This window comes from Pseudonaja textilis, chromosome 3, assembly GCF_049901715.1.
Source record: "Pseudonaja textilis isolate UNSWEBS1 chromosome 3, rPseTex1.2, whole genome shotgun sequence".
NCBI lineage: Eukaryota > Metazoa > Chordata > Lepidosauria > Squamata > Elapidae > Pseudonaja > Pseudonaja textilis.
This window is the reverse complement of record NC_141992.1, coordinates 78,761,529-78,777,085: the sequence shown is the minus strand read 5'-3', so window position 1 is coordinate 78,777,085 and position 15,557 is coordinate 78,761,529. Positions and strand designations below refer to the sequence as shown.

General features: G+C 38.9%; 1 protein-coding gene across 1 annotated transcript in view; it reads left to right on the top strand.

Annotated features, from left to right (window-relative positions):
• SNX7 (sorting nexin 7) overlaps positions 1-15,557 on the top strand; it is a 57,231-nt gene that overhangs the window by 8,182 nt on the left and 33,492 nt on the right. Inside the window, exons 2-4 of the mRNA XM_026700333.2 lie at positions 5,193-5,375; positions 14,521-14,631; positions 15,057-15,221. Coding sequence (XP_026556118.1) covers positions 5,193-5,375; positions 14,521-14,631; positions 15,057-15,221 — 459 coding nt within the window. The remainder of the gene's footprint in view (positions 1-5,192; positions 5,376-14,520; positions 14,632-15,056; positions 15,222-15,557) is intronic.

Genomic DNA, 15,557 nt, shown 5'->3' with positions numbered 1-15,557 from the left:
AACAATCCGGGTCCTCATTTCACCGACCTCGTAGGGAGGGAAGGCTGAGTCAACCTTGAGCCAGTGGGAATTGAACTGCTGGCAGTCGGCAGAATTTGCCCGCAATACTGCATTTTAACCACTGCATCACCATGGCTCTTCACTCACACCTCAGTGAGTGTGGCTTGAGATAAAGTTGTGTCAGTAATAATGATGAAGTGTAGGTGAACACTAGTCAAGTGTGATCTAGACAGGTTATTGGTGTTAAGGAAATAATTACATAAGTCTATTATGGATTCTGAATTAATTTATGGAAGGTCCTGGAAACAATGCTTCTCAAGAAAGTTGGAAGGGCCTGCCATCCAGGTTCAGGATGCTGCTTTCAGGGCTGCTAAATTTATCCCAATTGTGATTTTAAAATAACAAAGACCATGATCCCTCATTCCTCCCTCCAGCATTTCCCTCCTAGTGTTTGCCCCACACAGAGCCTTCTGTATGTTATCCTCAGTTGATGCTGAATATTGAATTTGTAAGCCGAGAGGTCAAAGGCACAGATTGCAAAATAACCATTCTGTTCTTCAGAACACCAGAGTCAGGCAGGAAAAGGGCCTCGGAAATATTAGTAGCGACAGGGAATAAAATGTATATTAAAAACTTCCGCAAGGATGACCTTTCCACTGAATTCTTTCTCCTTTGCCTCACTGATTGCTGGGTTTTAGTGGAAGAGCAATACATGTAGCAAAATGCTATCCATATAAGATAATGTCAGAGCCCTGAGCCATTTCTTCTGTTAATCAAACCAGTAAACAACTTCTTTTCAATTACTTTTCCTTGGAGTCTGTTTTGATAATCATAAATAATTTGGAAAAATTTTAAGATCATGAGCTTCCTGAAATTTATTTTGTATAGCCACAGGGGTATTGGCCCAACCCTCATGCCAACCCTTTTTATTTTGTTGTGTTTCCTTTTCCTTAACATTGGCCGTGTCTTTGGTCTCTTTATTTTTTTTCAGATAGGACCATCTGACTAGCAATACTTTTGACTCTGTTGCTCTCCCCCTCTTCTTATCTCCATGCATATCTGAAATTACTCAGAAGAAATGCAGAAGGGACAGCCAGCTCTGGTATTTCCTTAGCTTTGACAGCCTTTGGTGGATCTCAGAAATCTTTTGTGTCATCGGAATCCACATATAGTTCACCCCACGAAGAGGACTTGAACCAGCCCAGAATCCTCCTCAGACAAGAAGAGGATCGTCCATTGAGTTGGATTTGCGGTGGTGCTCTAAGAAGATTGCTAGATCTTACAGCAGTATGCATTTCCTTCCAGTTTTCCTGGATATCCGATGGACATCTACTGACCTGGATTTTCCTAGTCAGCCAGCTTCAGCCAGAATCCACTATGGTTTATTACTTTGCAGCCTTTAAACTAGTCTTGATCCCTGGCTCTAAGAGAACTGGTATTTCAGGAGCCAAGGAGCACCCTGCCCAAATCCAATTAAACAGCATTGACAAACCAGTTACTAATAAGGAGCGTCTACCTTTCTTTCCCTACCAGCTATTTGAGGATCCATCTAACCCTGATCTTCACAAGCTGCAAATAAATTCTTTTCTCTTTTCAATGCAGAGATGTGCTGTTTTTCGTCCCAGGTCATTTGGTATCTGTGCAAACGGTACCCTTTGTCTGCCATTGAACCTTAACTAATGGGGCCCATATAACACATTTCCTACTTTCTTTCCAGTGGTAAGCAGCCTCCGAAATGCTGGATTTCTTTGTGGTGAAAAGAGTCTCTCTCTGATTCTCTTTATCTCCTATAGCTAAACACTGTGTAAAACAGTTCATGAAAACCTGCCCTATACCCCTGTTGCTCTCTGAACTCCTTACATTCTCTTAGTGAATTGCATAATAGGCTAAACACCCCTACTACTTATTTGAGTGCTTTTTATGTTAGCTTTAAATAGCCTTTGTACTACCTTCCCCATAAATTGTCAACTGCTCATTATCTGTTACCTTTCAAGTTTCAAAAATAGTTAATAGATTATATTGATTCATTAGTCTTGTTTTTGGATTCGGAACACATAAACCCAATAATATGTAATGTAAAGGTTCTGATAGAATTGGCACTGAAGAGAAAGAGCTAATTTGTATACTAGATAACTGAAGTGAGAAGAGATGGGTTACTTAGCTACAAAAAAAAATTCCTTGAGGTAACCTGTCCATGACTTTGTTTTCCACATTATACAATAGGTTTTTTTTTATATAAATGTATGAGTTTAACTGTGACAACTGTCTAATGAGAGAAAATGCTTTAAATTTCTATTGAAATCACTCTGTCAGGCATGAACAACCAAGACCACATGTGAAGAGTCCAATTAACTGGTTTATTGCTCAAGCCTATATACAGGAATCTTCTCAGACGGACAGTTTGCACCTGGGTAAGACTAGTTAAGTTTCAAGGGCAGTAAAGGGGAAATTGGAGTTTGCCCTCTTATGCCTGGGTAGGGATTGCAGGCTGATTCCTTGCTTGACTCCATGCCCTGGCTCTGCCAATCTCTCTCCAACATACCCACAGCTTCAAAAAATAAAAATTAAACTAGGTTTGTCTGCAGGATTACAATCAGCAGTGGAAGACACATTGTGGAAGGCACAGGGAGGGGAAAAGGAAAGTACAAACAAAAGCCAATCGATAGGGAGAGAGGGAAAAGGCTAAAGTGAATAGATGTGAAGTAAGAAGGTGCTTGAATATAATAAAAGAGAAAGAATTGCAGAAGGAAGGGCATTCATCAGGAACAAGCTGTAAGAGAAAGGGTCAGAAAACTTAACATGAGGTCAGAAAAATGGAGAAAGAAGAAAATTGAACTTGACAGAGCTGCTCAGATTTTATATCGTTACTTTATTTTTTTTCTCCTTCAACTTCACTTCAAGTTTCTTTTGCCTTTCCTTAAAAGTCTCTGTGGTTTTAGTAAACTACATCTATCTTTTCTTTTTTTTGTCTTTTCCTTTAGTTTCTGTAGAGGAGAATTTCCGGTCTTGATAATAAAAAAATTGCCTCCAATCTCATAACCAGGAAAACAATATACAGCAACAAATATTCTGATCATGAAGGGGGAGGGAACCGCTACTCCAAAGGATAAAATTATGTCTAAATAAATATAGTGTCTTTGAAGTGTTCCTTGGCAGAGCAGTTATGCCACAGTATGAAAGTTCCTTGTGACCAGCTACAACTTATGCTTGACTTACGACCATAATAAAGATCAAAATTTGCCAAGCAAGGTTAAGTGACTTTTTTTGCCACAGTTCTTAAGCTAATCACTGTTAAGTGAATCATGTGGTCATTAACCAAATCCAGCTTCCCCTTTTAATTTTGCTTGTCTGAAGCTGACTAGGAAGGTTGCAAATAGCAATCACGTGATCCCAGGATGCTGTACCCATCATAAATGTGAACCAATTGCCATTTTGACTGTTGTAAGCACAGGAACCAATCACAAGTCATTTTTTTCAGTACCATTGTAACTTTGAATAGTTGCTAAATGAATAGTTATAAATCAAGGATTACCTGTAATGGTTGAACTACTATCTTTCAGTAGACCTAAATTATAGTAGTATTTGTTGTTGAGCTGTTGGGTTGTTTTTTAAAGAAATGTGTATTTTATATAACATTTTTATTGAACTACCATAATATAAGGTTCCATAAACAGATGGATCCCATTCAGTTGCACTTCGTACCAAATATTCTTTGAAAGTCAGTTGCCCCTGGAATGAGGAAAGTTAATCATAATATTGTAGGAATGCAGAATGAGCAAATGCATCACACTTCAAGATCAAAAAGCCTGCAGATACGATTTTTGAAAATTGGGTAGGATAATTCCAAGTACTTCTTTAAATATCACATGCTTAAAATCATCTCTGGGTTAAGCCTTATTATTACACTGCAAGGCTCATGAAAACTGGTGGCCTGGTTAAAATTAGTTAAGTTGGTTAATCAAGTTAATTCATAATAAAACTGAGAAAAACATTCATACTGGTTATTATAGTGTGGTTAAAGTGCTGATCTAGGAACCAAGAGGCCATGAGTTCTAGTCCTACCGTAGGCACAAAAAACCAACTGGATCACTTGGGGTCGGTCATTTTTTCTCAACCTAACCCTCACAGGATTGTTGTGAGGAAAACAGGAAGAAGAAAGAGTATTAAATACATTTGCTGCCTTTAGTTGCTTAAAAACAATAATAAAGGCAGGATAAAAATAAAATAAATATAGGTGTCTTGATAGCACCAAATTGGAGACTGTGTACATGTGTTATACTTCTATTCTGCAAGACTGAGTGCAAATGAGGGCTTCTGTAGCAATTCAGTGATTTCCAGAAGCACTATTGTTCTTTTTTAGTTGCTTAACACTTTGTATTATAACCTCCAAGGAAAAGATACATGCAACATTACCATTGTACGATTCAACCAGCGTTGTATAAGAAAAAAGTGATCTGCAGGGCTAAATTCAGTGCCATATTAACTAGGGAACTCTTGCTGGAAAGAGGAAGAAAACATGGATGAACTTTGGAGACCAGGGAAAGTTTTAGACCCCAATTCCGAGTGTATTTTCAAGAAAGAAAGGCTATTGTAGCTCATTGATTGATTGCTATGTTTTCCATCTCTCTCTGGTTGATTTTTGAGAAGCGAGCAACCTGTTTTCCATGCCAGAAAAGAAAAGAACAGCCGGCTGAGATCTTTTTGCCAACAAAGTGAAATGTTAGGGAACCACCTTTAAAAACTCTGGAATAATTGTTACACAGAGAAGGAGTAAAAAAAGCTGGTCAGTTCTAGAGCAGTAATGTTTTATCAATTACTTCTCTAGGAGACATAATTGTAAGTATGTACACACAGCACTATTGATACTGTTCTTTCTCACCAAATAAGGAGCTATCTAAAGTAAATCTATTATTTCAGCTGAAATTTCAGAACTGACTCAATATATATCATTTTTCCTTCAAACTCCTGGACAAAGCAGCATGACATTCATTAATGGCAACTAGTCTTCTGTGAGTCATTAACAAAAAAAAAAAAAAACAGACTGAGCCTGAAATATAAGACTTGTGTATTTTGCCTTACAAACTGTAATTCATCAATTGTATATTATAGCAGCAGTCCCATGTTGCTTTTATGGCATTATCTTTTGCTAACCCTGATGACTTTTCCCCCCATTGCCTTGTTTATTTTCACAGGATGCGTCACTCATGGAGGTGAACTCGTTCAGTCCTTCGATGCCAACATCTCCATCTTCGATGATAAATCAGTACAAATTTGAGGATGAACCAGAAGGAAAGGATCTTTTCATAACGGTTGATGATCCAGAAAGCTATATTACTGCCATTGAGACATTCATCACTTACAGAATAGTCACCAAGGTTTGTTTCCTCTTATAGTAAAGTACCACTTTTTAAAAATTTAAGGCCTTATAGATCTTGGTAGAGCAAACCATGATTTAATTATTAATTGACCATTCAATAAATGTATAAGCTGCCCCAATTACCATGGCAACATTAGGCAACATATAATGTATATCAAATGCATTTTTAGACCAAAAAATGAAGAAAAATCAGCTATAACAATATCAACTTTAACTGCTCACTTTGGAGAACCCACAAATATAAAATACAAATGAACTTTTTAAAAAAACTGGGTGACATATCATCCTGTTCCATGGCTTGCTAAAAGAGCATGGATTTCATTTACATAGATGTTCATGGCAAATTGTCAGAGTAAAGTGTTCAGAAGAAGACAGTAAGTTTTAAAAAGTAAATAAGAGCAGTTGTGACATTTGCATTAGTTCCAGAAAGTAGATATAGTGCAAGCTTTTCAAACCAGGTGTTTTCAGGATTGCAGCTGTCCAAATTATAATTGCAACAGATTTCCAAAGAGATTCTGTTTTGGAGTTCCCTGACAGTAGTAGCAAACTGCTTTTAAAACTGCATGAAATTTCAAATGGGACTATTAACTTATTTATTTAAACTATATCGAAGCTGCCTGTCATTAAACATATTCCTGATTGCAGATGGGATAGCAAATGGAATGCTTTTCAAGAAAAGAAATAATGCAACCAGCAGGTGCTCTTATTAGATCTCAAGAAAATATAATGACTCCGTTTATAATTATACAGAGGAAGTTTCTATATTTATTTTTCAGATTCCCAGGTCAGTCAGTTACAACTCCTATGGGTAGCTTAACAGCCAATTCTCCGTCACGCTGCTCTAGAGTCCAACATTGGGTATAACTCCGCCTTCTTATGACGTGAGCTGAGTTTGCCACTATAAAAGGTTCGCCTCTGCTGAGAGCTCCAGCTTTTCGGCTCAGCTCTTGGACATATGAGCTATTGTCTCTGGACTCTAAGTTAATTAGCATTCCTCAAAACTTAGGGCAGAAAAGAGAAGACATGAGGCTTTAGAGAAATAGTTCCTCCTCGGGAGAACAGGCCCCAAGACATCCAGGAAGTAGTTTCGGTGGCAGTCGGACAGGGCATTGCTGAAGGTTTCAAACAGCTCCTCCACCCCCCGGGCGGAGGCTCAGGTATCCTTTATTCCTTCTGTCATGGAGGGAGATTCCCACTTTGGAACCTATGTATAGCTGGGAGGGACAGGATGACAGGGGATCCTCTTACCACTCTGAACAGGGCAGTTCCGCAGAAGAGGAAGAGGGGGAAATTAAAGACTCCTTCCTCTCTGATGAAGAGGAAACCAAACCAGAACAACCGTCCACAACTGCTGTCTTTAACCCCTCCTAGTTTTGCCTCTTACTACAGAGGCTTTGGTTACAGCCCAGTTAAGCCCAGAAGAAGTGGCCCCGGAACCACAGGCTGGCCCCTCGAGCCAGGGAGACGCACTATTTTCCAAACCGGTGGTCTGAAATGAGGTTCTCCCATCTCCCTTGTTGTTCTTGGATGTAGTAAAGGACCAGTGTCAGAACCCCCTGTCAGGGCCTCACCCTTCTTCCCAGGACAAGAGATTTTTTAATGTAAGTCCCATCTTGGCTAATGCATTAGTTCTCCCAGCAGTAGATTCCCCGCTGTTAGCCACCTTTGCTTCCTCAGGTACCCCTACGGAACTGGAGTATGTTTTACGACCAGAGGACAAATAGTCGGAACGAACTCGGAAGCGCACACACCAGGCCGCAGCTTGGGCCGTGAAAGCTTCCACCACGGCCTCATTTTTTACCAGGTTGTCTATTCACTGGTTGTGTCAACTTCAGGACAGAGTTCCCATTCCCGATGTTAGGTCCCACCAGGACCTCAACAAAATAATAGCGGCAGCCATGTTCACCGCCGACGCCACCTTAAGCTCCATCAAATTCACCACAAAGGCAGTGGCCTCTTCCATGTCTGCCGGGCACCTGCTGTGGATGCATAACTGGCAGACCAACTCCAAGCGTAAGTGGAAGTTGGCGGCGGCCCCTTGCTCAGGAGAAAACCTCTTTGGAGCAGCCTTAGAGCCGTACATGATGGAAACACGAGACAAGAGAAAGGTGCTGTCTACTTCCTCCAGGGGGTCAGATTTTCAACACACCATATACCCCAGAACGCAAACCTTCAGGCCAGTCAACACCCCTCGCTTCAGTTGCAACCAGACAACATTTCCCCCTCGTCGGGAACAACAGCAGGACCGCCAACCCAAACAACAACAATTCTCGGGGAAGTGGCCCTTTCAAGGGGGAGGAGGTCATTCATTCAGGCGCTTTAAGTAACTGTATCCACTCCCCTCCCATCGGAGGTCGTTTGACCTTTTTTTAATCCAGATGGGAGGAATCAACTAACTGGGTCATCAGTACAATATCATTGGGCCTTCGACTCAAATTTTTCGCCCCCCCTCCATCATTTTTTGTCAGCTGTCCTACCTCTCATGACACATCTAAACGGGCCCTGATGGACTCAGCTATCTATCACCTGATGGACAGGGATGTCGAACTTCCAGGCCACGGGCCGGATGCATCACACTCTGGCCATGCCCTCACGCGGTTTAGCAAAGAAGAAAAATTGCGATATGTCTTGTGACGTGTCTGTGATGATGCGAGTTTGACACCCCTGGCCTGAAAGGATGCTATTTTAGAGAGTAGGTGCTATGACAGAGAAGGCCCATTTCCTGGCACTTGCTAGATTAGGGCTGTCAAACTCCCCACCTGCGGGCCGGATGCATCACGTGCTGGCCACGCCCATGCCCAGTTTGGCGAAGGGGGAAAAAGTCCCGATATGTCACATGACGCAGCCGTAACAATGTGAGTTTGATACCCCTGTGCTAGATGATATGACGAGGGAGAATTTTATATGTACATCGAAACTCCTTTTTTGGGGTATTTGAAGTTGGATCTTCAAACATTATGATAATAGTATTCAGAGATGAAGCTCTTTGCTTTTCATGGATTTTTTTTTTTTAGTACAAATGTAAGAAATCCTGCTTTGGCAAGATTAATTTTTCAGAAGCTGGGATGTGGCTACTTAAGCCATGCCACATGTAATGCTAAGCTGAAATGTCCATCTTTTTAGCTATGGCTGCTGGCTCATATTTTACTCTCCTGTGCAAGATGTTAGCCATGACCAGATACATCATTGTTAAATACAGTTGATGAGACTCTTGAGGATAAACTATGTGTTATGAATGAACTGGGTGCCCTGGCAAGGAAAATATAAGCACAAGTACTCCAAAGAAAACATCCCACACATTTTGTAATCACAATTTGTGAACAAGTGTAGAGGTGAAATGCAAAGAGATACACCTATAGAAAGAATTTCTAAGACCTAGCACTGAAGAAAAGCTGAATTATTCAGTAAAAAAAAAAATCCTGGTGATAATATTGGTGATAAATAACTTGATGAGTCTTGGCTTTGAAACAGTTGTAGAAAGATCAGAGGAAAGCAAGCAACTGAGTAGCAAGTACAACTCATTTGCTTTGCATTGAATATATTTATCATTTTACCCAACTGTGTTTGTTTATCAGTAGACTCTATGAATTATTTATGTTACTTACAGGATTTGTAAGATCTGTCAGGGAATACAAACCCAAAGCAGAATCTCTAGGGACGTACATTGGAATTACAGTCCTAAGATCTTCTCTGATGAAGAATTGAAAGCATATTAGAAGACACGGATCTTACTGAGGAGAGAATTCTACATATTCTGCTACCAGTATCAGCCAATGTTCCTTATTGAAGTCTATCATGTTCATTAAATTAGTTGGATTCCTCTGTGCATATTTGACATAAGGTGAAATGTATTTACTAAGAAGAATCCTATGCATTATCAACATGACACGAAATTCTTTTTTAATTGAAAGAAAAGTTTCCTCATGTGCTAACTTTTCCATCAAAATTCACCTGAGCCAGATTTTCATCTAAAAGGATTGTCTTAACTAGGATTTTAGGTCGAAGTTTTTCATTTAGACTGCTACAGAGGAACTTCCCAATTCTATCCAAAGGAGAGCATCTGGAACAAAGAGAGGGATTCACAATATAATTCCAATAAATGTTGACTGAATAGGTTCAAGGTGCTTATATAAGTCAGAACACAAAACAACAACAAAAATTCAGTATTTTTGCATTGTATAGATAGATTGCAATAAGAATCTAAATATTTGCAGTGTAGGAAATCTAATAATTGCATGTGCTGTGGCCTCACATATTTGCTGCATTCTGGAAATAGAGGACTCAAAGAGCATATATAAATGTGAAAGTATTTATGAAAAAATAGATAAGAATATCTAAATTTGAAGGAAATTTATGGACATATTTTAACATCTTTATCTACTCAATTTGGAAAACATTCATTTCCTACTTATACTCTCTAAGAATTTTCTTAGAAAAAAGGAGCACCTTCATTTTGAAGCATTTAAGTCCCAACTCTTTGTTCTTCGGCTAAAATCAAATCTATGTGGCATATTGGTAAAAATGTGCCCAAACTTAACAAGTATTAATTACTTTTAATCACTAACAAGATAAACAAAATATATGATGGGCATGATTATGGCTGATAATGTAGCCTACACTTTATCTTATTAAAATGTGTTACATAAAAATGTGATGATTTTACCTACAACCATAACATCCTCGGAAGACAGTGACTTGGAATGCAAAAAGAGTTAATGATAAACATCATGAATTAATAACTGAAAGTAAAGTAAAGAAAATGTGTCTGAATTTCAAGGAAAGGAAAAGGAGTTGCTATATCTGAATGAAGTTGATTGAGTCTTGTAGAATGGAGTTAATGAGTATGTGCACAGTACCTTTGGAATCCAAAGATATAGGTTTAATTTAATAGGTTTAATTGAATGAATGCCCTAAATTGAATGTCAAAAAGTAGGAAGTTGTGCCCTCTAGGTTATTACGGGTATGAATGAAAAAGCAAGAATCCATACATTGGCAATGTTGCCTATTGTGCTACAATGAATGCTGATAATTGAAGAATTAAAAATACCATTTGGGAACGGTTATGCAACATCCAGGATTAATGGCAGTCTAATATGCTGTTAACTGATGTGAATGGATGAGTGGGAACATGCTGAGAGAATGCAGAAAAAAAAGTGATTAGACCATTGAGATCTTGCTTAGAAAAGGATCTTCTGTTAATTTTATTTTGAAATTATTTTAATCATAAGCACATCCATTTATACACCTGAAAAGGCATGAAAGAAAGAAAAAAGGCTGATCTTATTGTTTGGGATGACAACTTGTGAGTATTAATGAAGGATACAGGAGTAAGGAGAGGACCTCAAGGACCACCAAACTCATAATTTTAGATCCCAGGGACCACTAACCGGTTCTGTGGGCATGGCCTAATTTGTGGGTATGGCTTGGTGGTCATGTGACTGGCTGGGCATGGCTTGTATATAAATATTATAAATATTTATATAAATATTGAATTTTGTATAAAAAAAGAGCAACTTTTACCCAAAATCAGGCAAAGTGGGCAGATTGACTTGCTCACAGAATCATTCAGTGATCTATCTACCATCGGCTAGCTCAGTCTCTCAAATTTGCTTGTCGTAATTTGCTTGCAAGCAAACCTTCAGTCCTAAGGGAGGTTCAGCTGCGCTGAGCTGAAGATCTAAAGACTAGCTAGAAAGCAAGAAATACAACCATTTCCTGCTTCCTAGCTAATCTAAATCTCCTGGCACAGCAGAACAGATGATGGTTGGAAAAAGGAAAAATAGCAATTTAACAGGCAAGCTTACCGGGTAAGGAGTGAGTGGGCGGGGAGGGTTCCAGTGGGCCATGTGGGCCGCGCAGCCTTGTGTTTCCGAGCAGCCTGGATTAATTGCTTTGGGGGGGTGCTCTGGGGCTGAGATTTCTTTGCAGCCCACCAAAATTTTCTCAGGGCCCACTGGTTGGCGACCACTGCTATGAGTACAGCGTGAGGAAAAAAATTGATGAAAAGGAGTGCTGTAAGAATATTGAAAAATGATTAGGCCGAATGGTGCAATTGGAGAAATATTAAAATATGATTTGGTTATGGAGTATCTGTATGACTTGGTTAAAATATGTTTGAAGGCTGTATTCACTCCTGACATTTGGAATATATCTATCTTATATAAAAGGAAAAGTAGCAAGAGTGAATCAAAAATCATAGTAATGTTGATGTGTTAAGTGTGCTTGGGAATATGTTTGACATGTTTGATTAAAAAGCCACAAGATTGGACAATGCACAAAAGAATTGCAGTGTGGCTTTATGCAGATAACAGATAATCAGAGTTGGAAGGGACCTTGTAGGTCATCTATTCTAATCCACCACCCAAGCAGGAGAACCCTACACCATTTCTGACAAATGGCAGTCCAATCTCCTCTTGAAAGTCTCAAGTGATGCCAAGGAGTTTAAAAGGCATAGTTTTGTTAATCAGCAGATCACTGAGAAATATTTGAATGTGAGAAAGCAGGTTTATTACACATTTGTTGATTTTCAGACGAATTACAGAACGTTTTGTGTCATCTGGAGTTGAAGGTTGTTTCTAATTATAAGAGTAGTATATCAATGTCATCTTATAGGTCTCAGTAGATATCTGATCTTACCGGACCCTGTTTCGGTACCTGCCTCTGGAACAACATCCTTTCAGAAATGTAGCCGCCACACTATTGCCTCTCATGCAGGCTTTAAAAACCTGACTCTTTTCTCAGGTGTTGGGCCCATGGAAGGATGGTTTTGCATTGTAGAAGTCAGATCTTAAAGGTATATTAGTTGGGAATGTGAATGTTCCTGTCCTTTTGTATACAGTAGATACCATTTTGTCAATCGAGATAAATTATATGATGCCATGCAGAGTATGGTTCTGAAAATTAATACATCACAGTCCAAAGTATTCGTGTTTGATGCGGAACATTGAGAGAACAATGACAAGTCATGCATATGGTTTTTACAAAACCCAAAGCAATTAGATGAATTTGTGTATTTTGGTCAAAAATTTACAAAAAATGGGGAAGCAAGCAAAGAAGTTTTGAAATATGTAAATGATGATAGAAAAGCAGTGGGTGGCATGTAGCCTGCTCTAAAGTAGGAGGATTTGTAGAACAAGATGGCTGTAAATATGTTTCTGTGTGATTTGTTACAAGAAGTAAGGGTGGAGTATTTCAGGAGAAACAATAAAATAAGGTGAATGTAATAGGAACAGTGTACTCAAGAAGTGTTTGTGGTCAAGCAAGAAAGAAAAGTCCAAGACTCAATGCTCAGTTGATGAATGAATGTGGATTTGATACAAAAATAAATGACCCATATCATAGAAGTACACCTTAATCATATAGAGAAAATAAAAGAGGGCTGAATTGCAGAACAAGTATATAACAGGAGAGTAAGTGGAATAGAAAGAGCGAAGACTTGGAGAATGTTATGGTTCAATAAATTTGATATGGTATTGGGAAAGGGAGTGGTTGAGAACAAAAGTCAGTGGCTGATGATACAGTATATAAACATAGTGATTATAATGACATTTTGCAGGGATAGGAAGATATGGAGATGTAATGTGAATGAAATTGATGGAAACTAGATTTAACGTTTTCTTTTTTTTTCTTCTTCATGCCTACATTTCTTTGACTTTTTGTTTCTTATTCTTTCTTTGCACTTTGCGTGTGATTGCTTATCCCAGAAGGGAATAGTGGAATTGGAATTCAGGTAGGCATTTATGAATCAATTTAAATCAAAGTTAACATATACTGCAATAGGAAATCTTGGTTTATTGGACTGTAGAGAAGCTTCAATATGATTGTTCCTATATATACAGTCTTTTCATTTCATTGTATATTTATCTATAATTTGTGCTTAAGTATTTTGGAGCTATATTTTTGCAAACATATTTTTCCCCAAGTTCCTGCTCTAGGATAGCCAATGTATGCATGATTTGTCTTTGGAAGTGAGCCCTATTGTATATCTTCTAGGGCAGTGATGGCAAACTTTTTTGTTGTGGTGTGCCAAAAGCGCGTGCACGATAGCACTTGTGTGTGCATGCCGACACCCACAATGCAATGTGCCCTGCCCCCCCTGCACATGCACAACAACACCCCCTGCTGTTCCCTTACCTGCACTGCACATGCGTGCACATCCCAGCTGATTTTGGGGCTGTTTGAGGCCTTTTTCGGCCTCCTAGAGGCTTGAAGGAAGCCTCTGCAGCTTTTGGAGGCCGAAAAACAGGCCTGTTTCGTTACTTCCAGTATTTCCAGAAATACAGGAAGTGATAAAACGGGCCTGTTTTTCGGCTTCCAAAGGCTGCAGAGGCTTCCCTCGAGCCTCTGGGAGGCCAAAAAAGGCCTCAAAACAGACCAAAAATCAGCTGGGAGGTGTGCGCATGCGCAGTGCAGGTAAGTTTGGCTAGAGCTCGCGTGCCCACACACGTGGCTCTGCGTGTCACCTGTGGCATGCATGCCATAGGTTCTCCATCACGGTTCTAGAGCTTATTCTCTTGCTAGCAAGACAGATGCCTTCAAGTTTTGTACCATTTCAAGATCTCTGCAATTTCTTCTAAAGTTGTTGGAAAGCTTAAAAGGTTTTAGATCAGCCTTCTTCAAGTGGTGCCCTGAAGATGTATTGGGTCTATAAATCTCATCATCCTCATCCAAGGCTGCACTGAGGAAGCTTAGGGTTCTAGTGTAAAATCTATGGAGAGTGCCAGATTGTGAGCTGCTGCAAAGTTTTTATGCTAGAATATTATGTAAAATTCTAGAACATGCTTGAATGATCAAAGGCCCTGGTTGATGGTCAGAGTTCTGAACTGCAGTTGTATATACCTGAGTTATTGCTTGGAAGAAACAGCTTAAAGCAATGAGAAAGTTATGTGGGCACTTTTTAGATCATGAAGATTCAGTTGAAAGGAATGAAAGAAAGCATATGGTCTTAGAGGGGTTGACCTGGACTACAAACAAGACCTGAATGGTGAATCCTATCCATTGTGAATTCTCAATATTATATATAATTTAATTTGTTTGGTTCCTTCCCTAGTCATATACTATTATTGCCACCGTATATTTAACACAAGTTTCTCATTCTCATTTTGTTTTGCTTTTTTTTTTTTACTTTATGGTTTTCTTTGCAGACAACTCGTGGTGAATTTGACTCCAGTGAGTATGAAGTTAGAAGACGCTATCAGGACTTTCTTTGGTTGAAAGGAAGACTTGAAGAAGCGCATCCAACACTTATTATTCCTGTAAGACTTTTTATTGACTTGCATAGAAAGTTGGGTTACAGCAAGGAGATAGAGTGCTAAAATTGGCAATGGCAGACTACCAGAGAACAGAGTTTGAGGGCTGTTTCCCTATTGCGTTCATTATAATGAGGCAGCCTAGCTTTTGTAAAGTGAATGATGGAATCATGCCGTTTTATTCCAGTCATTTTCTGAATCTTGCCCCCAAATGAGACAAAGTTGCTAAAGTCAAAATGTGGATATGTTAACAAAGATTTCTCTCTACCCACCTTCTCTATTAACTTTTGTGCCGATAAAGAAAGAGTTGTGAGTCATTCCATTTTAAAGCATAGTATGCATAGAAATTGTATTTTTAGAGTTGCGGTTTGGGTGTATATGCATTAATGCACCTTAATTAGTTTCATTCTTCCACTTCTTCCTTTATTTAGCCGTTGCCTGAAAAATTCATAATGAAAGGAGTTGTGGAACGATTTAATGAAGAATTCATTGAAACAAGAAGGAAAGCTTTGCATAAGTTTTTAAACCGGATTGCTGATCATCCTACTTTAACTTTTAATGAGGACTTCAAAATTTTCCTTACTGCACAAGCAGAGGTAATGAAACCTTCAGATATTTTTCTGATACAATAGGAGCTGCCATGTCTAAGCAAAATAGGATACAAATTGGGTTAAGGTAAGTTTTTTTTTACTGTAGTCCCAGACACATACCTCATGCAAATGAATTCATTAGTCTAAAAACAACAACACTGAAACCTTTTGTATGTTGATACAAAAATCTTTGAGTCAGACATGAAGAAAATGAAACCATTAAACATACATAAATTACATAATGCAAAACAACTGTTTCACTCTGATTTCTTAGCTAGCATTAATTTTTATTAACCCATATTTTATTTTATTACTGAGTTGTTTTTTCCAAGTTTATATATA